General features: G+C 41.9%; 2 protein-coding genes and 1 long non-coding RNA gene across 7 annotated transcripts in view; 2 read left to right on the plus strand and 1 right to left on the minus strand.

Annotated features, from left to right (window-relative positions):
* LOC123512809 (neural Wiskott-Aldrich syndrome protein-like) lies at positions 1–18,661 on the plus strand. Its single transcript, XM_045269399.1, is given in 13 exon segments — positions 1–115; positions 2,751–2,907; positions 3,121–3,246; positions 4,108–4,209; positions 5,866–5,965; positions 9,915–10,143; positions 10,799–10,916; positions 11,446–11,698; positions 11,701–11,826; positions 12,994–13,292; positions 14,987–15,013; positions 16,653–16,739; positions 17,473–18,661. Coding segments are annotated over 12 exon segments (1,746 nt in total). The 5' UTR covers positions 1–115; positions 2,751–2,805; the 3' UTR covers positions 17,650–18,661.
* Positions 16,289–25,044, minus strand: LOC123512815. The gene is made up of 2 exons (XR_006677196.1): positions 24,964–25,044; positions 16,289–17,755 (listed from the first exon to the last, which is right to left on the minus strand). It is a non-coding gene; the product is annotated as an uncharacterized LOC123512815 (long non-coding RNA).
* The window catches only part of LOC123512813 (formin-like protein 14), a 9,029-nt gene continuing 5,663 nt past the window's right edge, over positions 22,943–26,308 (plus strand). Inside the window, exons 1-3 of one of the 5 annotated variants that reach the window (XM_045269404.1) lie at positions 22,943–23,332; positions 25,173–25,248; positions 25,618–25,765. The gene's annotated coding sequence lies outside the window, so the exon portion shown is untranslated. The other 4 variants (XM_045269406.1, XM_045269407.1, XM_045269403.1 and 1 more) reach the window with 4 other exon arrangements.

The raw sequence follows: 26,308 nt of genomic DNA on the forward strand, positions 1-26,308 counted from the left end.
AGAGCGGAAGTGGGTCACAGTTGGTTTCGGTTTCAGTGTTTAGTCACTCGACATTTAGCGACTTCCTGTCTGCTCCCAGTCTTATCTCTGTGTCCACTGAGGCTGTACTCCTTGGGTGTGTTGTGTATGCAAAGTGTGTGGGTGTTGTGTGTATTGAGGGTGTGTTACGGGGTTTATTCGGGGCGTGGTCTGCTTGCTTGCCTGCCAATCTGCCTGTCTGGCCATCCGTCTGCCTACCTACCTGTCTGTCTCCTCGGTAATTAGCTCAGGGATATATATTTTTGAAAGGAAATACACTCATATCCTAAGAAAGCACCATGTGCATTATTTTATATGTATTTATTTATTCATTGTTAGTTTTACATCATAACACATTGAGGCTCCAGGAAAGGCATGTGAATATGTATTTATTGTTTTGACAGATGATTTTTAATGATACACTGAACTTTGAAGAAAAAGTTTACTAATCAGTTTTTATGACCAGACAGTCATATACACTCCTGTTTACAATGGTGCATTTTAACGTGTAGGTAAAGTTTTGGTACTTTCTTGTTTCCAATTTTCCTAGTGATAAGGATTTGGAAATGCTGGGTCTTGCATTGGGTGCAGCATGAGTTTCTGTGGATAGTGCTATGGGAGAAAGTTCAGATTATTGTAATTAGCAAATATTCAATACATAATGCATTTTGAAGCTTCATTTAGCCGCGGGGTGAGATTTCAGTGTAGTGGGGTGAAAATAGCCTTGTGAGTTATTCAGTCATCATTTTTATAAGTTATGGGGTATTGCAGTATCCCGTAGTGAAACAAGTAGCGTTGATGGACAGTGATTTACCGATAAATATTACACAATGATAATGAAAACATTTAGATTGTACCTATTGTATGATTATGACAAAAAAAACTGTTGAGAATGCCACACACTTATAAGGTGGAGTATGTTGACATGGTGTTTCTATGACATGAGCAACGCCCTGGCCCGGTCATTGTATCTTTCACCCTGCCAGACTTGAAATTCACCACTCAGCTAAACCAACTTCAAAATGAACATGTGTATAGAACATCTTCTACCACTACTTTTACCCATATAGAGATTGGGAGACTAGGGAATGAAAAGTTGTTATTTTTAATTATTCCCAAAATCCTGAAAACCTTGTGTAATGTTTTGGAAACTTCTCTAAAACTAATTCAGAAGGAAAAAAAAGCTATAGAGAGAGAGAGAAGCAGAAGCTTCCCCTCTCTCTCTCTCTCTCTCTCTCTCTCTTTTTTTCTTTCTGTCTCTGTCTCTGTCTGGTGCTGTGCTGGTTGTGTATGAAAGAAATTGTGTAAGAAGTTTTCATAGTGTCAGTGAAGATGAATTTCATAGATTTGTGTGAATGTGTGACTTAACGTGTCCGTAATCTTGAGGAAGTGAATACTAGATAGGATTTGAGAGTACAGGATGTCACTATCATTTTGGCATCCTGCTTTGTATGGTGCTTGTAAAGAGGCATTGTGTTACCCCCACATGCTGTTGTGGTATATAATGACATTCAGAATGGCAGATTATGTGTTTTTGTATATTTTTTCCAGTGGTGAAATGTGAATAGTTTTGATATAGATTTTTTTTTTCTTTTTTTTTTTTTTTATTGTGGTTCTCCTGTGTGCCATAGTTAGAAAGTGCCACTAATGTCACACTCAAATGGTACCCACTGTTTTCTAATGTTACTTTCCAGCAGTGGTATAATATGAATAGTGTATGATTTCTTGGGCTTTTTTATTAGCTATTGTGGTTCCCCTGTGTGCATTAGTAGTAAAGTACACTCAGAATGACAGCTTGACTTTTTTTTTTTTTTTTTTTTTTTTTTTTTTTTTTTTTTTTGCATTACTTTCAAGTGACATATTGTGAACAACCTGTAATGTGCCCAGAGCATTAGTCCCGAGCATCAGTCACACTCAAAGATTAGATTGGGATGTGTTGTTGCTGTCGCTTGATTTTCGATGTAGTTGCAAGGTTTCTTCGTTTTGCAGTCACACTTTCATTACAAGGTACTTGTGGTTACTCTTTACCTCTGTAGTTTATTCAGCATCTACATTCATATGTATTCTAAAATGTGAAATGCCTTAAGGATGGTTTTAATTCTTTCACAGCTATTCAGTGTATCTTTCCTTTATCACTACCCATTGTGAGATGCCACATCCTGCTCTAGAGCCACCTGCAAATTCTATACTGCCTAGATATTGCTAAATCTATTCTTTTTCTGGCTTTCTTGTATATGCTCATTCCTTTCAGTTCAGTGAAAAGTTACATTTCAAAGTGAGAGGCTTAAAAGGGAAAACACAGGAAATAAAGTTGTAAGTGGAAAATCCAAGAGCCAACAGGACTGACTCATGAGGCTGTGTCTCCTTTGTGGGTAAGGAAATGGTGAAGGTTGTAGAGGTTGGTGTGGGTTGTGTTTTGTCATGACAGAAATAACAGGCAAGGGCAGCCAGTATTTGCACCTTTCTATGATTTGAACTCTTTCACTACACTTACCCTTTGGCTTTGGCAGATGCTTTTGTCTCTGTATGGGCCTAACTCCTTTATAGCCTTTTTTTTTATATTATAATTTTTGTTGCCTTTGCTGGATCCCTTCCTACATAAGAAATGAAATGACCACCAGGGCTGTCTCTTCTGCTACACTACCATGACCTGTCAATCTATTCACTCACCAGACTTTTAACTCTCCAGGTCTTACACATATTCAGTAACCTAGATATATAAATTTTTCTAGGCACTGGAGGAGCTGACCAGTGAGTGCCTTGTGTCAGGTTCCGGGTGTTGCTGAGATGAGTGTTAACCGCAAGCCGACCCCTCCTAGTGTGCCCTCCAACCTCATCACCAGGGAGGAGAATGAGATGGTCTTCAGGCTGCTGGACCACAGATGTCAGGTGAGGCAGTGTTACCAAGGCAGGTGTTACATGAGGTAGTGGTGGTAGGTGCCAAAAATATCAGGTAAGGCTGTGGTGCTGATGTGCTAAAAAAAAGTGTCAGGTGAGTTACAAGGCAGGTGTCAGGTGTGATAGTGGTGCTAAAGTGCTAAAAGTGTCAGATAAGGCAGTGGTGGTGAGGTATCAATCTATTAATGAGGTGTGTTCCCCCAGAGTCTGTCTACAGCGGTGGTGCAGGTGTTTGGCACAGATGGGCCACACCACAATTCCTGGAGGCGCCGGCACTGTGGGGTGGCTACCTTCACTAAGGATAATATGCGCAGGTCCTACTTCATTCAGGTGTGTGTGTGTGTGTATTTACCTAGTTGTAGTTTTACAGGACCTGGGCTTTATGCTCGTGTGGCCCTGTCTCCATATCTACACTTATCCAATCTTACTTTAAAAGTATGCACACTTGTTGCAGACACTACTTCTTCATTTAAACTGTTCCACGTCTCAATACATCTTTGCAGGAAACTATATTTTTTAACATCTCTCAGACATCTTCCTTTTCTCAGCTTTTTACTATGCGATTTTGTGCTTCAAATGTCATATTCTTCTCTCAGGATCAGTTTCTCATTATCCACTTGGTCCATTCCATTGATCAATTTATAAACTTGTATCAGATCTCCTCTCTCCCTTCATTGTTCCAGGGTTGGTAGATTCATAGCCTTTAGTCTCTCCTCATATGTCATCCTTTCAAATTCTGGAACCATTCTTGTAGCCATTTTTTGTAGTGTGTGTGTGTGTGTGTGTGTGTGTGTGTGTGTGTGTGTGTGTGTGTGTGTGTGTGTGTGTGTGTATTTGTTTGTGCATATGGTGTTGTGTTGTCTATAAAATGAAGGCTTTTTTTTTTACAATAGCTATTATTCATGTATTTTATTCAGTACTATTTATTTATTTATTAATTTTTCTTATTTATTCTTTGACTTTATACTTTGTTCTTTGCAGTTAAATGTTATGTCACTTCTACTAACTTATTTATTTGTTTGACTTTCAATTCATCCTTTATATTATACTACTACTACTACTACTACTACTACTACTACTACTACTACTACTACTACTACTACTACTACTACTACTACTACTACTACTGTCTTCCATTCTGCATTTCCAGCATTCTCTTCCTGTTACATAGATCCTGATGTGTTCTTGCAGGTTTATGACTTGACTCTGGGGAAACGAGTGTTTGAGCAGGAGCTGTACAACCAGTTTATCTACACAGCCTCCATGCCCTTCTTCCACCAGTTTGAGGCTGAGGTAGAGAGAGAGAGAGAGAGAGAGAGAGAGAGAGAGAGAGAGGTTTGTGTGTGTATGCGAACAAGTGTATATGTAAATTTTTCCAAGTTCATACTCTGGTTCTTGATTTTTTCATACATATACTCAGTGAATGCATTATGTATCAGGTGAGTCACAGTGGTTGGTGTTGCAAGGTGTGTCTCAATTGTGTGCAAACTGTGGGTGATGCTCCTGATAAGCCAGCGATAAGACCTGATATAATAGAACATTGTATCATGCTGTTCACTCATTGTTTACACCACTGTGACCAAAAAGTACTACTCCAAAAGACATGTGTGTGTTTGTGTGTATGTGAGGAAGTTTAGAACCAGATAAAAGAATTAAAGTTTATTCTATAAAGAAAGTTTACATCAAGGAAGAGAAATAAGACAGAATGGCTTTAAGTGAAACAATTATTAGTCATCAGAGTGAGTAGTGGAGAAAACAGTGCCAGTTGAACACTCAGTTAGCTCCACATTAGTCTCCAGTAACAGTAAACCTTGAGCCCTTGTGTGAGCCTTCTACCAAATGGGGACCATGAAGCGCAGTGCCAGTGAGCCGGTCCTGCCCTCCTACACACACAGGACACCGGTACCCACAGCCGGACACAGCACAGACCTCTCTACCAGCCAGCACTCATTAGATATACAAGACGTGGAAGTGAGCTGTCATCAGCCATCAGATATCTCATTGGTGATGCAGTTGATGGCTGTAGGTTTGGTTGGGACAGTGAAGGGGTGTGCTAAGGCTGGCCAAGGGACAGGGAGGCGAAGAATGAAGCTGCCGTCTGCTGGTATATCAAAGCTTCAAACTCTTATGCATCTTGGACGCATTCATAGTTCTATTTCTCCTTCTTTGCCGGAATTGTGCAAGGTGTGTGTGTGTGTGTGTGTGTGTGTGTGTGTGTGTGTGTGTGTGTGTGTGTGAAGAGGGAGATGGAGAGGAGGCTTATCTCCCTTGCGAATGTTTCCATAATTATACAAATAATAATGTTGAAAAATATGAACCGACAGTGCTGAGCTCTTCTTATGAGTTTTCTTGTCGTCGCCTGTTTTTCCTGATGTAGTGAGTTGCCGATGAAAAGATTTTCACAGAGGAAGTGTAATATTAGCTATTGTTTTATTATTATTATTATTACTATTATAGAGGGCTTTTCAATGTATTTCTTACTAGAATTTAATGCAATGAAGCATTATAATACAGTAATTTTCTTTTCACATTTGCTAAGCATCTAAAAAATTTATAATACTGATCCATAAGTTGTAAACTGGCATTCTGAACATAAGTCCTACATAGTTCACCGGCAGGTCATCAGTTTGGTAAAAGTTTGCCTATGAAGTAAGAAGTACAGCTCCTTCCTTGCTTGCTCCTCACTGATAAACAGTTTTGCCAGTGTTTGTGTTTAAAAGGAAAAACTGTTCTTTATGTAGTTTAAACACTTTCCCTTGCTTGTGTGTTTGTGTGTGTGTGTGTGAGAGAGAGAGAGAGAGAGAGAGAGAGAGAGAGAGAGAGAGAGAGAGGCACTGTGGTAATGAAAAGTTTGCTTCCATCAGTGTTCCCAGGAGGAGATCAAGATGTGTTAGTATATTTACCATTTTTTCAGTATTCGCAGTCAAATTGTTGTCTTCTCCCTCACAGGACCAGATGATTGGCCTGAACTTTGCTGATGAGTCTGAGGCAAATGCTTTCAATACTGCCATCAGTGACCGCCTGGCCACCAAACAGAGGAAGAAGGAGGGTGAGTGAAGCATTGTGCTGTTGTAGAATAGCTCTTCCTCCTCCTCCTGTTCCTCCTGTTCCTCCTCCTCCTCCTCCTCCTGCTTTGCCAAACACATCATTACCAAAGATGTAGAGAGACACAATATTGGCAGACTTGAACATGACTCGATTCACTGTAGTTGAAGAAAATAGTAATAATGATGATGATAATAAGAGATAAATAAAAAGATGATTGTTAATAGAAATGTTAAACAGAAAAAAGAAAAACTCATGAAATAACAGGTAACCTCTGCAAGTTGATGAAGTGCTGACTGCCACATTACAATCAGGCTGTGATGATGGAAGGACAAAATTTGCTGATAGAAAAATAACAAGTACTTGTTTAACTGTAAATTGTCTCCATGGAATCTTTGTAAAGAATGGCAAGTCAGCATTTGTCTCTAACGGTGCTGTAATGAGAGTGTGTCCGAGGCAGACCACTGGTGGCTGAGTCTTTGCTGACATGAACAAAGCTCACATATAGTCCCTGCTTGGCACCATTGGTTACAGACAAATGGGTGCTTTTCCCAGTAAACAACCACACCTCTGGATGGCATCCTAACTTTGTTCAGTCTAATGAGGTTGGTTCACAACTTTCATGCATTCCCAGTAGACCAGTAGACCCAGGGTGGTGCCTCTTGACCTATGCTCAGCGGTGGACCCCTGAGTCCTGACACTGGCCACTTCCAGGCATTTACTTCCAGGAATCACTTGCAGGGGTAACTAGTGCACTGCGTCCTGCCAGGCAAGACTGCTGCACCGCCCCAGACACCACACCCACACAGCGTTGATGCAGTGCTAACACACTACCTCTCTCTGCCCTCCTCCCACTGACAAAGGCTAGCTGTAGAGTGTTCCTCATAAATTTCATGTTAGTTTTCCAGTGCTACATGGTATCTTTTGTTTTCCAGCCAGCTTGGGCTGGAGGGATAGGTTGGTGGGGAGGAGCTTTCTGCTGTACTGTCCTTTCCCTCATGTTAGTAAGTTAGTTTAGTTTAGTATAATCAAACAGCCTAGCAAGTACCTTTGTTGCACTTTGTGAACTTCTGTTATTCATTGTAATACCTTTCTTCCTCTTCTTACTCTTCCTACTCTTACTCTCATTCCTCCTCTCTTCCATGAATTGTAGACTAATGATTACAAGTGAATTACTTACTGTGGTGTGTGGATCCTGTGTGTTGCAGCTGCTGTGTTTCCTCACTCATGGTTGTCAGCCAAGCATTTATACAGTCACATCAGTGGGACTGTTCCCACATTCTTTAATTCAAACTAAAGACTGCTCTGGAAGTACAATTAAGCAGCATTTGTTGTATATATATATATATATATATATATATATATATATATATATATATATATATATATATATATATATATATATATATATATTTCCTGCTTGGGACTATATATATATATATATATATATATATATATATATATATATATATATATATATATATATATATATATATATATATATATATATATATATATATATATATATATATATATATATATATATATATATATATATATATATATATATATATATATATATATATATTTTTTTTTTTTTTTGTCAGTCTTATTATCACATAAAACTAAGAATTTGTCTGTGGCTCTGGTGTCAAGACAGAGTGAGGAGGTGCTCCATGAGAACCAAATACTGGGAGTGAGCATCAGGTGATCACATCACCAGCCTCCTCCACACTTTCCCTGACGAAAAGAAGAAATACAGTTTGTGTATACATTATAGTAGCATCTAAAGTTATATTAGCACCATCATGTCTCTTGGACATTGGCCTATGAACCAGCTGTCACTGGCCTGTCACAAAGACCCGGGGTGGCCCCAAGACACAGTGAGGTGGTAGCTGTTTTTTGTCCAGCATGCCATGATGATGGCCTGGCCTGGTGCCACTCTGATGGAGGGACTCCTCACTCCATGGTGACGCCTCCACTGATGGAAGGATCCAAGCAACACACTCCTGCAGTGTTGACCAATGTCAGACATACAGGCCAGACACCACACATTCACTGCACCAGGCACTGCACCTCTCTACACTGAGGAATGGTGCAGGTCTGTGCAACACACCCAGGCTAATGCGACACTTCCACCTGTTGTCACACACTTTCAGCAGAAAATTTATTATAAATTTCCTACTGCTTACATCACTGGGCATATGCTCATATATAAGAGGAGGTGTCAATTGAGAAAATAAGAAAATTATCTGGACAACTAGAGTGCCAAAATGAAGATATTTGAAGTGTGGCCTGCTTATGTGAACACTGACCTTGGCTTGCAGCTGTCTGCCGTCTGTCTACTCAGTGTTATGTTGTTGTTCACACTCAGCAGCTGACATCTGTTCACTTGGCTGTTGTGCATGTTGAGGCAAGCTGTTCTTGTTGCACCAAGCCTGGCTTACTCTTTCTTTGATGAAAATTTAACTTTGGTTATTATGATTGTTGTTTAAGATGTGTTGCAGATACTTTATCCTTTGTTATTGGTGTGCACTAGGTTTCCACACTGTGTTTCTTGATGTCTTTACAAAGAATTATGTGGAAAGATTCTTGTTTACATTACTTATTCAATATTTTCACTGTGTGGCATGAATAGTGTTTGGTTTATCTTAGCAACTGTTCATTAACTGTCTCTCACACACACACACACACACACACACACGGCCCGGTGGCTCAGTGGTTAGAGCGCTAGCTTCACAAGCCAGATGACCGGGGTTCGATTCCCCGGCCGGGTGGAGATATTTGGGTGTGTCTCCTTTCACGTGTAGCCCCTGTTCACCTAGCAGTGAGTAGGTACGGGATGTAAATCGAGGAGTTGTGACCTTGTTGTCCCGGTGTGTGGTGTGTGCCTGGTCTCAGGCCTATCCGAAGATCGGAAACAATGAGCTCTGAGCTCGTTCCGTAGGGTAACGTCTGGCTGTCTCGTCAGAGACTGCAGCAGATCAAACAGTGAATTACACACACACACACACACACACACACACACACACACACACACACACACACACACACACACACACACACACACACACACACACACACGGCCCGGTAGCTCAGTGATTAGAGCGCTGGCTTCACAAGCCAGATGACCGGGTTCGATTCCCCGCCGGGTGGAGATATTTGGGTGTGTCTCCTTTCACGTAGCCCTGTTCACCTAGCAGTGAGTAGGTACGGGATGTAAATCGAGGAGTTGTGACCTTGTTGTCCTGGTGTGTGGTGTGTGCCTGGTCTCAGGCCTATCCCAAGATCGGAAATAATGAGCTCTGAGCTCGTTCCGTAGGGTAACGTCTGGCTGTCTCGTCAGAGACTGCAGCAGATCAAACAAACAGTGAATTACACACACACACACACACATACACACACAGAACACCTGGGCAGTACAGTTGGTGTTGTGTTCCTGTTAGGTAACAATGGTGCTGCTCCTCTTTGTGGGTCCTTGCCTGTCACTCAAGCAGGGCCACACCAAACCCCTTCAAACTGTCCCCCTGGCCATGCCCTGCCCTCACACCTCCCAGCTGTGAGCCAGAGCCATGCATGCCACCACACCACCTCTGAGGATGTGAATGGCTGATATCCCCCACTGCGTCCCCTCAAACGTAATGCAGCTTCTTGTGGCATGGCATCCTGCTGGAGTACATGACCACACTAAGCCTTGAATTTTTATGGTCATTTGAATGTGTTCCTTAGCCTTTTATGGTCATTTGAATGTGTTTCTTAGCCTTTTATGGTCATTTGAGTGTGTTCCTTAGCCTAAGTGACATGAAGCTATTGCCTGGAGAAGGTAGGATGGTTATAACTCCAGAGATTAAGACTGGCAACACTGTGCTAGAAGTCATTACAAGTGTAGGAATACAAGCACTTTACCATAGCATACCATACACCACATTGACACTTTCTATTGATGGACACAGAAAGGAGACGGCAGAATGGACAACAGCAGCTGCATCATCAGGGGTCTTTCAGTACTCAGACTCAGCACCAGCAGAATGTCAGCCACCTGCACCACCACCACCACCAGCCCCAGGCACCGCAGCCCCCACCACCACAGCCCAAGCCCTCATCTGTGCCATACCTCCATGTCAACAACGACTCCCGCAAGAAGTCCACCAAGAAGGGAAGCAAGAACAAGAACAAGTTGAGGTGAGGGAGGCGTGTTGAGTGTTTAGCAGGGAGTGATGAGGGGCTGGTGTCATTGCCTTAGGACTGAGTGTACAAGAGAAGCTAGTGAGATCTGTAGATGTTGCTTCATTCTGGCTACACACAAGGAAGAGATGGAGGTGACTAGGTGTATTTTACTATTTGTTTTTGAGTTAATAGGAAGGGTACTGATAAAATAGGTCAAAAGTTAGGTATAGACTGAGGTAACGAAGATATGACGTGATGTACATTGTTTCCTCTTTTCTTTCATCCATGGTCTTTTATCACCAGTTTTTACAATACAGTACTTTCATGTTCTCTTTCTGATTTATCCCTTCTTGCATCACACCACTCTTGTTGTTATCCTTTCTCTCTTTGTGATCTCTTCTTTCACTGCGTTTATCCCTGTGTTCATCTCGTCTATCTCTCTACCTCTCCTTTCCATCTCTTACAGTCTTTATCTTTTCTTGTTTGTTCACCTCTTTGACCTTACTTCCCCTTACCATCTCTCACTTCTTTATCTCTTGCTGTGTGGTCATTTCTTTCACCTCTCTGTCTCACTGCCATCTCTCTCACTGTCTTTATCCCTTCTCGGTCCATCTCTTCCACCTTACCTCCCCTTACCATCTCTCACTCCGCCTCTCGTCTCCCACCACAGCAAGGATGAAATAGGAATGCCAACTGACTTCAAGCACATCACTCACGTTGGTTTCAATCCTGACACCGGCTTCTCCCAGTTCAGCGTAGATGAGAAGCTGGAAGGGTTCTTTAACATTGTAAGTGACTCTGCTCTTCTCTGTGTTGTTTTGTCTCGTGGAATGGTATGTCTCTCTCTCTCTCTCTCTCTCTCTCTCTCTCTCTCTCTCTCTCTCTCTCTCTCTCTCTCTCTCTCTCTCTCTCTCTCTCTCTCTCTCTCTCTCTCTCTCTCTCTCTCTCTCTCTCTCTCTCTCTCTCTCTCTCTCTCTCTCTCTCTCTCTCTCTCTCTCTCTCTCTCTCTCTCTCTCTCTCTCTCTCTCTCTCTGGATGAAGGAAAAATTTTTATAGTATGTGTCTGGAATTGTTTTATTTTTTTTAAGTATTTGGTTATATTTCTTGTATATTTCTAAGCCTGTTTACATGTTTTTGATAGAAATGCCTTTGCTCCTTGGGGTTTTGAGTTTCAAAACACTTTTGACCCTTCTTTTCATTGTGGCACATCAGCAGGCTCCATGTTATTCTTCCCTCTTGTTGCCCTTGGCTGGTGCTTCTCCTGCATAGAAGAGAAGTGAGGTAAAGAGAGCCAGTACTGAATGTTGTGTGTTGCAGGTCGGGGTGAGTGAGAAGCAGCTCTCTGACAGCCGGACGAGAGAGTTCATCTATGACTTCATTGAGCGGAATGGTGGCGTGGAGAAAGCCATCCAGGAAACTCAGCGTCTCTCTTCCCTCTCCCCCGCCACCATCACCACCACATCCTCCCCTGGACCTCCACCTCCCCCACCTGCTAAATCCTCTGGCCCTCTTCCTCCTCCACCTGCTGTTCCCTCACACGCCCCAACACAAGGCACACGGGCTGTTCCACCTCCCCACCACCAAGGACTGGTACCCATGGCCATCCTCCACCCCCACCCCCTCCCATCTCCGCCCCTCCGCCCCCACCACCGCACCCTCGAGGCCCCATGCCGCCACCCCCAGGCCAGGTCATGGCAGGTGAGTTGTGGGAGTGGCAGTGTTTGTGTTGTGTAGGAACAATTATTTTATTTGTCCTGGTACTGCTGGCACCATCAATATGTTCTGGTGTGGTTGAAGAGAAACACCGGGGAAACTTCCCTTTGTTTATTGTAGGATACAAAATGTACTGGAGGCTTGGTAGCTTGGTAGCGAGTAGCCGTGAGGGAGGCTTGAGAAGTAGCCGGCGGCCAGAGAGACTTCTAGTCAGAGCGGCTAGATGAAGCTTGTAGTGAGCGTGATGATGTAGAATTACTGTCTACACACTGGAGTGTGACTGTAGACAATAGACTGTAGAGGTAGACTGGCTGTGCAGGACAGGAGGACCAGTCAAAGAAGGAAGGCAAACGGATTGCCGAACGGAGCAGGAGCCTGTCCAGAAGCTGTGTTTGGACCAGACTGAGCGTGCCCCTTGGGGTAGCGGAACAATACACAGCCCCAGTACACCATATACAGAACATTACATTACTCCACGTTAACAAAGTAGTCTGTCTATGATACATTTCTAGTGTTGCATTGTTATCGTAGTGCAAGGGTGAAGGGATTAGTGTGTATTTTATGTAAAAGGGGAAAACTGGCCAAGGGCAAAATAAAACTATAAAAAGGGCCCATTTATTTGTTAGTCCCCTTGCCAGTTTGTGAGAGTTAGCCAAAAGAAGGGATAAATGTCTTGAAACTGTCCTCTTGAACGAAGTCAAGTCATAGGAAGTTGGAAATGCAGAAGCACATAGGGAGTTCCAGAGTATATGTCCTGCACTTGTTTTGTTACCAGTTGAGTAAGTCAGTTTGGTTAGGTTAGCTTAGATTAGTTTGGTTAATTATCAGTGCAGCAGTCTTATTCAACACAGAATGTATAATGTTTTTATATGTCCACCAAAATCTGTTATGTTCCCACTGTGTCTCCTGGCTGGGTGGGGTCTTCATTCACTGACCACCAATCACTGACCACACTAGCATCCTCTGGTCTCGGGTGTCACATGTTCAGCTGTCCCCACACCTCAGTCTTGCCATTGTAAGCCTGACAGGAGGGCAGAGAGTTCATTATTGCTTGTATCTGAATCCCAGCACTTTTTAAAGATCTTGATATTGGTGCAGCATTCTTGATCCCAGATGCCTTTGTGTTTACTAATGCTTCCTTCATCCCCACAGGACCAAAGACCACTCCCTTGCCTCCTCTACCCACCTCCAGCTCCAACCACCAAGTGCCCCCTCCTCCTCCACCCACCTCCACCATACCCACCCTGCAGCACCACCATCACCACCACCACCACCACCACCCCACCAAGGCTGCTGCTCCACCTCCTCCACCACCCCCTGTCCCCTCCAATGGCATGGCACCCCCTCCTCCACCACCGATGCCACCCATGGGAGCTGCACCAGCCAGTGGGGTGACACAGGATGCCCGGTCTGCCCTGCTTGACCAGATTAGGACAGGCTCCACTCTTAAGGTATGGAGGTTTCACTATTGTTATTATTATTGTTGTTATTATTATTATTATTATTATTATTATTATTATTATTATTATTATTGTTATTGTTATTGTTATTATTGTTAGTATTATTGAGTCTTGTGAAGGTTTGTTATTCCAGTTACGTTTTAGGTGGGTTAGGTTAGGTTATGTAATTGAATCAAACCTAACCTAACATATGCCTTAGTCTAAAGTTGCTTAATCTAATGTAGTCTTTCCTATCTCAAAACTAACTGGAGAAGTTGATCTTCATACAATTAATAGTAGTAGTGGTAGTAGTAGTAGTAGTAGTAGTAGTAGTAGTAGTAGTAGTAGTAGTAGTAGTAGTATGTTTAATCTGTACTATGAATAATGGTAGTGTATGAATGTCTTAGGAAGGAGATGAATCATTATTGTATTGATCAAATTTGTACTTTTCTCTGCTGTTTTGGTCTATTTAAAAACTGTATCACTAATGAATCGACATGCAGTCTTGAGTATATGTAGAACAATCTCCGTCAGTGTGTGTGTGTGAGACTTGGTGCTTCTTACTAGTAGTTGTAGGCAGAGTGGGTGTGTGACATTCAGTTTTCACTCCTACATCTTCTCTGGCCTCCTCATTGTGTGTTATTTATAAGACATTCAACAATAGAGGTATCTTGTTTGTATTCCTCCTGACAGAGCTAGCAGACCAGTAACACTTCCTTCCCACCACACTTGCTCAGATCTCCTCTAGTTCCTTACCTCTCTGTGTGGCTGCTAACACACTACTCGGGTGATTACAGTAACCCCTTGATTTACTGGAGGTGGTGGTCTGACATCTCTCTCTCAGGCTAATTACGATGAAATAGAAACTAGAGTGTGATAAGATTAACTTTTCCATACTTATAAAATTTATGATAAAGGGATGAATGTGTTTACAAGATGAGAAAGAAAAGTGAAAATTGAAGAAAAAGCTGGGAAAACTATTGCAGAGTATATAGTCTTAGAGAGAGAAAAAGAAAAAGAAAAAGAGTGACTGACTGGCTGATAGAAAGAGAGAGAAAGGGAAAGAGTGACTGACTGAGAGAGAGAGAGAGAGAGAGAGAGAGAGAGAGAGAGAGAGAGAGAGAGAGAGAGAGAGAGAGAGAGAGAGAGAGAGAGAGAGAGAGAGAGAGAGAGAGAGAGAGAGAGAGAGAGAGAGAGAGAGAGAGAGAAGGAGCGACTGACTGACTGATAGAAAGAGAAAGAAAAAGAGTGACTGACTGAAAGAAAGAGAAAGAAAAAGAAAGATTTACTGACTGACTGATAGAAAGAAAGAGAAAGAAAGATTGATGGACTGACTGACATAAAGAGAGAGAGAAAGAGATAGAGTGACTGACTGAGAGAGAGAAAGAAAGACTGATTGACTGACTGACTGATAGAGAGAGAGAGAAAGAGAAAGGGTGACCGACTGATAGAAAGAGAGAAAGAAAGACTGATGGACTGACTGACTGATAGAGAGAGAGAGAAAGGAAGACTGATTGACTGATAGAGGGAGACTGAGTAACTGAGTGACTGATTGACTAACTGACTGATTCCTCATCTTCATAATAATAACAGTGTATTTGAATCAGTGTGGGAGTTGAATGTGATAAATGTTTGGGAGTGTTTTTGGTTGCTTTTAATACTAATAGACAGTTTTGCCTTTTCTCTCCCCCTTTCTCCCTTACCAGGCCTGTAGTCCGCATGGTTCTTCTCAGGTACTCTTCTTTTCTTGTATCACTAGTTCCTCTCTGCTTCTCTGTCTCACTCCTTGTCTCTTTGTCTCCCTGTTTATCTCTTTTCTTAATTGTTTGCCTTGCCGGATTCTCTTATCTGTTGCTGTGAGAATTTTTGTGTTAGCTGTTTGCTTTCTTTGCTTGTTTTGCTGTGTGGCTCATGCTTGTGTGTTCCTGTGCTTCTTTGTGTGTGTTGATGTGTGTGTGTTAGTGTGTTTGTGTGTGTGTTAGTGTGTTTGTGTGTGTGTGTGTGTTAGTGTATGTGTGTTTGTGTGTGTGTGTGTGTGTGTGTGTGTGTGTGTGTGTGTGTGTGTGTGTGTGTGTGTGTGTGAAAGACAAAAAAGAGGTGGCATTGTGATGTTAGTGTTGTAAAAACTTTATTTATTTATGTATCTATTAATGTGTGTGTTTCACTGTTTGATCTGCTGCAGTCTCTGACGAGACAGCTAGACGTTTCCCTACGGAACGAGCTCAGAGCTCATTATTTCTGATCTTCGGATAGGCCTGAGACCAGGTACACACCACACACTGGGACAACAAGGTCACAACTCCTCGATTTACATCCAGTACCTACTCACTGCTAAGTGAACAGGGGCTACACGTGAAAGGAGACACACCCAAATATCTCCACCCGCCGGGGAATCGAACCCCGGTCCTCTGGCTTGTGAAGCCAGCGCTCTAACCAGTGAGCTACCGGGTGTGTGTGTGTGTGTGTGTGTGTGTGTGTGTGTGTGTGTGTGTGTGTGTGTGTGTGTGTGTGTGTGTGTTCACCTCGGTCGCCTGCTGGTCACCTAGCCAGTCTTCCCCATTACGGAGCGAGCTCAGAGCTCATAGACCTATCTTTGGGTAGGACTGAGACCACAACACACTCCACACACCGGGAAAGCGAGGCCACAACCCCTCGAGTTACATCCCGTACCTATTTACTGCTAGGTGAACAGGGGCCACACATTAAGAGGATTGCCCATTTGCCTCGCCGCGCCGGGATTCGAACCTGGCCCTCTCAATTGTGAGTCAAGCGTGCTAACCACTACACTACGCGATGTGTGTGTGTGTGTGTGTGTGTGTGTGTGTGTGTGTGTGTGTGTGTGTGTGTGTGTGTGTGTGCTCGTGTGTATGGTGTGCGTGCGTGCCTATGATATTTGTTTCCAAGCTTACCTCCAGCTTGTGTTTCAGCTTCACCTGTGTGCCCTCACTGTGTCTGTGTACATTTGCATTTGTGCTGCTCAGAATACTGTTAAGATACACAATATGGACACACACACACACACACACACACACACACACACACACACACACACACACACACACACACACACACACACACACACACACACACACACAGTTAGGGCAATAAAGATATTGGAAGGGCTACCAATACATAAACTTTCATCCCCATAGGAACATTGACACCTTATATAGACTAATGGAAGATGACAGAGAGAGACAAAAACTGTACATTAATTAAAGAAAAACTAGACAACAGGACCACACAAACCCCCACATAAAAAACTTACAAACAACAAACAACACACCCACAAACACACACAATATAAATATCTCAAAACCAAGGGACTAATTAAGTTTTTCTCCACCATCACCACCACTACTATCCCTGCAGAAGGTAGAGCCACAGGAGCGACCACCTCCCACAGATTCCCGCAGTCAGCTGATGGGAGAGATTCGGTCAGGCATCAAGCTGAACCCGGTGAGCTTAACCTAACCCAACCTTAACCTTAACCTAGCCAAACCTTTGTTCATATCAAGATCAGTGATCACTGATTAAACCTGAACTGTTTTTAACTGGTGTCCTTTCATGGTAGTATTTTTTATTTATTTGTTATTCTTTGTATGACTTTTTTTTTTTTATATATATTTTGATAAAAAGTAAATGGTTAATTGAAAATCCTACCAGTTTTATCATCAGTGGTTTAAAGCTAGGTGTTTTTTTTTTCCATCCAAATTCAAAAGAACCATCAGTTGTTATCTTATGTTATACACTTATGATAAGAATTACACCAGTGACTGAAAATCATGCCAGTCTTATCATCCCAAGGTAGAAAAGCCATTAGAAAGCAGTGTTAGGTGTTTTCTTCATCCAGATTTGAAAGAATCATCACTAATTATCATATTTCATACACTAATGATAAAAAGTACACTGATAACTAAAAACCCCATCAATTTTGTCCCAAGGTAGAGTTAGGTATTTTTCATCCAAATTTGAAAGAACCATCACTTATTTTGTACATTATGAAAAAAACAAGGTAGACCAGTAATTAAAAATCCAGCCAATCTTATCTGAAGGTGGATGCATTATAGAGCAGTGCTGGTTGTTTTTTCCTCCAAATTTGAAAGAATCATCACTCATTTTGTACATAATAATAATTAAAAACAAAAACAAGGTAGACCAATAATAAGAATCCAACCAATCTTATCCGAAGGTGGAAGAACCATCAGAGAGCAGCAGCATGAAATCCAATGAGCCCAAACTGGAAGGTCTGGCTTTGGATCTGCACCGCGCCCTGGCCATCCGAGCTGTGGCCATGCAGAGCGACGACGACACAGACACGGACTCTGACTCTGATGAGGGCTGGGACGATGATGACGACGACACCTGAGGGGCAGAGGGCAGGGGGCAGCACAGCAGGGGGGGTGGCTAAGATGCTGGGTGTTCCTCCTGCTGTGACAGTGAGGAGGTGACATCAACTACTGCACTGGGTTTGTCTGTTGAAGAGGTCTTGTGGTTAAGTGCAGCAAGAGTGGGTGTTTTTCTTTTCTTTTTTTATTGTTTGTTGACTTCTTGTTTTCTTGAATTTTGTATTTCTATATTTTCATTTGGTTTTATTTCTGTGTTGGTTGAAGTCTCGATAACTGTTGGATCTGGTCGTTTCCTTTCATTACTCTGACGACAAAACACGCTGGTGTGTTCTTATGTTGGTGTGTTGTTATTTGTTATTATTACTACTATTTTTTATTATTATTATTATTATTATTATTATTATTATTATTATGTTTCTCATTATTATTTTGGTGAAGGAAAGAGATAGTGATACACTTTATTAATTTTTCATTCTATAATTATGTAAATATCCATTTTTTATTTTGAGCAGAAGAAATATTTTTACTATGAGAAAATGAGGAAATGTGTAATTTTTTGTGAGAAGTATTGACAGATCTTATACAGTTATGTAGTCATGTGTCTTTTCAGAATGTTATTTTTTAACTCCCCTTGTAGCAATTTTGAAAAGATCTGAATGTAACTTAAGGAAGTAGATGATTGCAAGGTAAGCAGCATAGTGGTGTCATGAATTATGCTTCAGGCAAGGTCAGTGATCTATAAGTGCTGTGCTGAACCCAATGGGCCAACACATCTTTCCTCATAGCATCTTGTACATTTCTCACAAGCTGCATGTTATCACTTCACTTCACTTGAGAGCAGCACTCAAACACTTAACAAACATTCATATCTCTTTCAAACTCCCTCCCGTTACCACTGACATCCATTTGATAATCAGACTAAAGTACACACACACACACACACACACACACACACACACACACACACACACACACACACACACACACACACACACACACACACACACACACACACACACCACGTAGTGTAGTGGTTAGCACGCTCGACTCACAATCGAGTGGGCCGGATTCGAGTCCCAGGAAGTGGCGAGGCAAATGGGCAAGCCTCTTAATGTGTGGCCCCTGTTCACCTAGCAGTAAATAGGTACAGGATGTAACTTGAGGGGTTGTGGCCTCGATTTCCTGGTGTGTGTGGAGTGTGTTGTGGTCTCAGTCCTACCCAAAGATCGGTCTATGAGCTCTGAGCTCGCTCCGTAATGAGGAAGACTGGCTGGGTGACCAGCAGGCGACCAAGGTGAATTACACACACACACACACACACACACACACACACACACACACACACACACACACACACACACACACACACACACACACACACACACACACACACACACTGCTCATCTCTCCTTCATGTATCTCATTCATGAATCTCTAGCATGTGTGGAAGGCAAGGCAGTCAGTGATCTGAAGTGTACTGGGTGAGGGAAGCATTGCAGGAGGTGGTGGTGTGTGTGTTGGGAGGGAAGGCAAGGTTGTCTTTTGGTTGTATACACACAAGTAAGATTTATCCTGAGAAAGTGAGAAATGGTCTTAGTAAATCTCAACTAAATTCTGTCTCTCATTTATATATTTGTTGTTTGTTGTGTCATGTGGGTAGTAATGTCTTCTGTAAGTAGATACAATACCAGAGAAAAAATAAGCTTGGATTTTTTCATTGATACATTAACACCGATATACTTACAATGGGGAGACATAATGCTGGTGTGTTTTGCAGTGTTGCTCATAACTTTGTGGATTTGAAGGGGGGTTCTCACGTGTATCTTTGTTATAGACACCTTAACTTGTTCTATAGGAGTGCTGATGTGTTAATCTTGTGTTTATATGTACATACATGTGTTATATAATATTTTACTAGCATATTAACTTAGGTCTTCCATAAGCTATCTGGAAACTAGTCTGTAGTCTTTGTTTTATGATCTGCTTCTTTACACTACTGTAATTGTTCTTATCATGTACAATAATCTCAAAATTTGTTATGTATTAGTTTTTAGTCTGTAAAAACAAACCTATGCTCATTTGAGACAAAGTAACCATTATTATTTGTGTTAGTGCTGTTAAGTTTGTGAATGTATGTACTTTTGCTTTAAACTGTAAGCTTCTACGTACTTCCTTAACTTGTTCACACACACACACACACACACACACACACACACACACACACACACACACACACACACACACACACACACAGTGATGATTGGCATGGAAAAAATGGATAGGGAAGATCTGTGTATGTGGAATGGAAGAATGTCGAGAGGGCATGGGAAAAAACTAAAAATGGCCACTTATAGGAGAGATGTGAAAAAATATAGCTTCCCTCATAGAAGGGTGGAAGCATGGAATAGTTTAGACGTGGAAGTGGTCAGCAAGGAATATTCATGATTTTAAGAAAAAGCTGGACATTAATAGATATGGAGACGGGACAACACGAGCATAGCTCTTTTCCGTATGTTACAATTAGGTAAATACAATTAGGTAAATACACACACACACACACACACACACACACACACACACACACACACACACACACACACACACACACACACACACACACACACACACACACACACACACACACACACACCGCGTAGTGTAGTGGTTAGCACGCTCGACTCACAATCGAGAGGGTCTGGGTTCGAGTCCTGTGAAGTGGCGAGGCAAATTGGCAAGCCTCTTAATGTGTGGCCCCTGTTCACTTAGCAGTAAATAGGTACGGGATGTAACTCGAGGGGTTGTGGCCTCGCTTTCCCGGTGTGTATGGAGTGTGTTGTGGTCTCAGTCCTACCCGAAGATTGGTCTATGAGCTCTGAGCTCGCTCCGTAATGGGGAAGACTGGCTGGGTGACCAGCAGGCGACCGAGGTGAATTACACACACACACACACACACACACACACACACACACACACACACACACACACACACACACACACACACACACACACACACACACACACACACACCTGAATATTTGAAGAGACACAAGAACAAAAGAAATGAAGAAAGATATAAAAATAACAGAAGTTTTATCTATATGTAGGTTTTAAAGAGGCAGACAATGTGATAGTGTACACAGCACAGGAAGTGATCAGAATGTTTGTAAGTGTGTAGTGATGGTGCAGGTTCTGTTTTATAGTGAAGTGTTTCCCACCATTGTTATGACGGATCTGAACAATTTAAATGCACGCATCTTGAAACAGTAAATATAAAGGTCTGAAAGCAGTCTTAATAGATCTGAATACAGTCTTGACATACTAATAGAGTCTCATGATAGTGGTCTTAATACAGTCTTACTATAGAGATCTTCATATAGTCATATCAAGCAGGTGTGAATACAGTCTCAACATACAGGTCTTATTAGTCTTATTTTACAGCTCTTAGTTCAGTCTTGCTGATGAGGGACGATTATTATATGCTTCCATGTTTTTTCTTATTCTTGCGCTTTAAATAGGCTCTGGCGAAATTTTTTTAGGTTTTCAAGGGCGTAGTCATGGAAGTTCTGTGTTATCAGTGGAAAGAAAACTGTGATAACTCTAAGAATTATCCGGATGAGATGTGATAGCAATTCAAAATACAGGAAAGACACAATAATCACAGATCTGAATGTAGTACTACTGAAGGTGGGGTTCATAGACGGGGCAGCCAGCGTCAGCACGGGAGATCAGTGGGTAGTATTGTCACAGCTGCTCCATTGCCACACACTCACTCTGAACAGCCACCCCTTTACCATGATATGTGACAGTAATAAAGGAAAAAAAATAGACGTGTATAAGATAATTTCTACTACTAGTGGTGAGTGAATGAATCTGTGGCTGGTGACTGAGGCTTGTATTCTGAAAGGCTTTGTTCTCTCGTCACTACTTTCCAACTCTTTAGTTGAAGATACTCGTGTTTCCGAGGGTGTCTTTATGGTTTTGATGATGGATTGACAAGATTTCTAGTTTATTTTAAGGAAAAACTGTATAAAAAACCCCGCTAGTCGTCTTTGTGGCCTAGGAAATTTATTGTGGTAAGAGCAAGTTGTTTCTGATCTCAGGGGTGACTTGGCGTGTCGGCTGGCCCACCACCACCCGTCTGTGCTGTGGAGTCTTGAACGTACAGATAGTAAATGGTCTCATTGCATTACTTCAGTACAGTACAACCATCACGTGTAGCAGGAACAGTGTGTTATGTTACAGTCACTTCAGTTTTGGATTCGTGAAGTTGATGTTATAGTTTCCTTTGAAACAGCAAGGTATGGTTCTCGATTTTGTTGATTTCATTTGGTGACTTGGCACTTTTCCCTGCTAGCCTTAAATCACTGTTTGTGTGTGTGAGGGGAATACAACAGTGGACACCGTAGTGATAATAACAATTAAAACTGATTTATTTGATATTTGCTTTAAATTTATCCCATTTTGTGTTTGTGCGTTAAGTAATCTGACCGTGACAGGGTCACGCACACACACTGGTAGGAAAAAAAATAATAAAATAAAAATAAAAAAAGGTAAGGCCAGTGTTGTTTCAGTTGAGAGAGAGAGAGAGAGAGAGAGAGACTGGTCTAGTGTTATTTTGAGTAATACACATATATTATGAGATTTAAATTCTTATGATAACGCTTCCTCAATCAATATCAAAGCACCATAAGCATAACACAAGTCAATAGCAGCGACAGCAACATAGTAGCAGTAGTAGTAGTAATGATAATGATATCACCACGTCCTCCAATTATAGGCTCAACATTATTCTAAACTTTTATGGAGTTTAATCCATTGTGCAGGAGATAAGGATCGAGTCACCGCGCCAGCTTGCAGCATTTTACATGGGCTGGGCCGGGCCGACGGATGTGTGTACGTTACGCAGGCTACACCGGAGCAATACTAGGAAACGAGTTAGTGGCGTTAATACGTACATCCTTCCGTCATTAGTCATTACGTTCTCAAGAATACTTATCTGGCCGACATTTCTGGGTGCTTGGTATACGCTCTCTCTCTCTCTCTCTCTCTCTCTCTCTCTCTCTCTCTCTCATCATTATAGATAGACAAACAACCAAGCATGTCCTAACAAAATTATTGAGAAGTTGAGTAATAGATGGTTGTGGGCCTTGACAGCAGCGCCACTTCCTGATAAGACACGGCCCCCGGCAAGACAAGTAATACAAGCACTTCAGGATTTTCAAAGGCCACCTATAGTATCACTCTCCCAGGATATATACTTGTTTCACTCCAGCACGGGCTGTGTTGTATGGGAAGTGCAGTGTGACATATGTTGAGATGTTACGAGTGACTAGGATTAATGTCCTCCATGTGAGAGATAAGATATCAGAGGAAGAGTAGTGGTATTTTCTTATCAAAAAGGTGTACCAATCTTTACGTACGACTCCCCACGTTACAAAATATACATAGTTCTTGATATGCAACTCCACACAGCGTAAGATGTCATATTACTCGTACTTCTAGCTCTAACTCCTCCACACTGTAGTCTAGTAACATCGTTTAATTGATGGAATAATGGTAACAATGACAAGAATTATGTTGGTATGCCTGGCAGCCGTCACAACCCGCCCCGCCAGGAAATGACACAGAGGGGCGGCCTGTTCGGGGGGCGGCACTGTGGCCCTCTGCCCTGCCCCTGGCCCTTGTTTACACGCTACTGGAAAGGTGGGGAAGCTAACATTTCATATCAAACCAAAGGGTCATAAAGTGCCGTCCATCATCCACTTCACATAGTCCCCTCGTGGTATCTCGTGAATGTACTCAGCCTTTCCATCAGTTGACTTGAGTTGCATTTGGTCAGCGGATGTTTTGCCCTTTAGTTAGCAAGTGTGACAAAAGAGTATATTTCTTTTGGGTTCCGTCACTCATATTCTTCCACGGCTACGAGGAGGAGGTGGGACGTACGCGCATTGTGGTCACGTACATCTTTGCTGGTGTTAAAGACTCTATCAGGTTTGGTGACGAAATGTTTCCTGTGGAGATTAGATTGATTCGGGAAAAGCTCATATGCTAGTGATGGTGTTTGTTGTTTTTGTTGTTGTTGTTGTGGTGGTGGTAGTTGCAGTGATGTGAGGAGACTCGGAAAAAAAAAAGAGGATGACCTTGTGAGTAGATGGGACAAAAAAAAAAAAAAAAAAAGTGCCTGTGTTAGTAAAATGTTGATTCGTTAATGCTGGCGGTGTTGGTGGTGGTGATCGAGGGAGACGGTGAGTGACAGCTGGCTCATGGAAACGCTACAGCAAAAGTACATACGTAATGGAAGCTACAGTACGCTAGTACATGGAGGGGCGGCGGCGGCGGTGGTGTAAAGTACTGAATAAAGACTCCAGTGGTTGTGTGAGGCAAGGCAGAGGAATATTACTGTATCCGAACGAAGACTCCCAGCTGGTTTCAGTGGTTTGTTGATCACCCAGACTGTGATGCATCCTTCCCCTGCGCTTTAAATCCTTCGGCACCATAACGCGTTTTCATATTCATTCTGTTTACTATTTGACGATTTTATACGGCTTCAGAAACTTATGTGGGGATTGAAATAGTGAAAACTCTGGCCATTAATCTTATAACCTGTATATAACCTTCCTAATATAAATAGATTGGTCTAATCATACACAAAACTCAAGATAGAAAGTGTTCCAGTACTGACGTGTGTTTGTCTAGCATTGGGAAAAAGCACGAAGCCTTCCAGTCACAGCACCACCATCACCACCACCACCGCGCTTCTTGCCTTGGCCCAGCGGACACATTCAACGAAGGAATATCGCCACCATGTCCCATGCACTCGGCAAATGCCTTCGTGTGATTATTTGTGTTTTGCAGTAAAGTTCAATATAAATTATAATGAATGAGCACCTATGTAGAGAACAATTTTAGCACAGTGATTGCAAAGTAAGATAAGTAAAACACTGAGCCATGGAAACAAACTGCGTTCTCATCTACGAAACAGTGAAGTGCGGATCACGGCTGCGGAAGGCGAAGTTGAGTCAGTAGATGAGTTGTGAATCTTTAGTGGTGTAGATGAGTTATGAATCTTTAGTGGTGTAGATGCGTTGTGAATCTTTAGTGATGTAGATGAGTTATGAGTCTTTAGTGGTGTAGATAAGTTATGATTCCTTAGTGGTGTATACTAGTCATGCATCTTTAGTGGTGTAGATAAGTCATGAATTTTTAGTGATGTAGATGAGTTATGAGTCATTAGTGGTGTAGATGAATTATGAATCTTTAGTGGTGTAGATGAGTTATGAGTCTTTAGTGGTGTAGATGAGTTATGAGTCTTTAGTGGTTGGCGCCAGATTTACCTCAGTGCTGCAGTTCTTATTGTCACTGTGTTCTTGTGGTGACGAACGCTGATAAACTTCACTGCGTCCGGTAGTTTGATGATATGGTGCGTCTCCAGATCAGTAGCATTCAGTGATTTAATTGCTGGTTTGCTGTTCAGACTATAACCAGTGCAGTGAGTATTTCTTTATCCATTCATTTATCTATCTATTCATTTATTTTTCTGTAGGAGTGAAACCGCAGCTAAGGACAACAAATATTACGATTGAAAAAAAGACCCACTGAGGTGCCGGTCCCCAAACAAGGTAAAAAGAGTTAGCCAAGTGTATGTCTTGAAATCTCTCTCTTGAATGTGTTAAAAGTCATAAGGTGGAAATACAAAAGAATAAAGAACAAAGGGAAGCTGCAGGAAGCCAATAGACCTATACGTGGCAGCAATCCCTTTATGAAACACACACATCCTACCAATTTACACCCATCATACCCATTCTAATTATGTCAGATCTTCCAAATCTCGGTAATGACTCAGCACTAACAACCTGATTACTGAGTCCACTCCATTCATCTACCACTCTATTTGTGACAACCATAAACCAATCCCACGACCATATGCTTCCTCACACCTGCCAAGATGTGAGAGGAGAAAATGAATTAACCACATTTCATTTCCGCAGCATTGAGTGAACATGACGTCCCTCCCAGCACAGTCATTAGGAGGAGAGGAGGAGGAGGAGGAGGAGGAGGGTGAAACATCAATCCTCGGCCGTGCTCAGTGAAGAAGCCAACACTAAGATATTCTCTCTCCTGCCACCGAAAGCTCAGGTGCGTGGTGGTGGTGGTGGTGGTGGTAGTGTTCAATCAAAAGAAGGCAGGTCCATGAATAGAACATAATAGTAGTAGTACAGTAGTAGTAGTAATAGTAGTAGTAGTAGTAGTAGTAGTAGTAGTAGTAGTAGTAGTAGTAGTAGTAGTAGTGAAGTAGTAGTAGTAGTAGTAGTAGTAGTAGTAGTAGTAGTAGTAGTAACAGTAAGAGTAGTAGTAGTAGTAGTAGTAGTAGAAATAGTAGTAGTAGTAGTAGTAGTAGTAGTAGTAGTAGTAACAGTAACAGTAATGATAGTAGTAGTAGTAGTAGTAGTAGTAGTAGTAGTAGTAGTGATAGTAACAGTAATAGTAGTAGTTGCTGTTCTTGTAGTAGTAATAAAAGTAGTAGTAGTAGTAGTAGTAGTAGTAGTAGTAGTAGTAGTAATAGTAGTAGTAGAAATAATAGTAGTATAATATAGCAGTTGTAGTAGTTGTTGTAGTGTTTGTGCGCGTGTGTTTATCAAGATTACAAGCGTTAAAATCACTTATCAATATTTGGTATCC

The sequence above is a fragment of the Portunus trituberculatus genome, chromosome 34, assembly GCF_017591435.1.
Source record: "Portunus trituberculatus isolate SZX2019 chromosome 34, ASM1759143v1, whole genome shotgun sequence".
NCBI lineage: Eukaryota > Metazoa > Arthropoda > Malacostraca > Decapoda > Portunidae > Portunus > Portunus trituberculatus.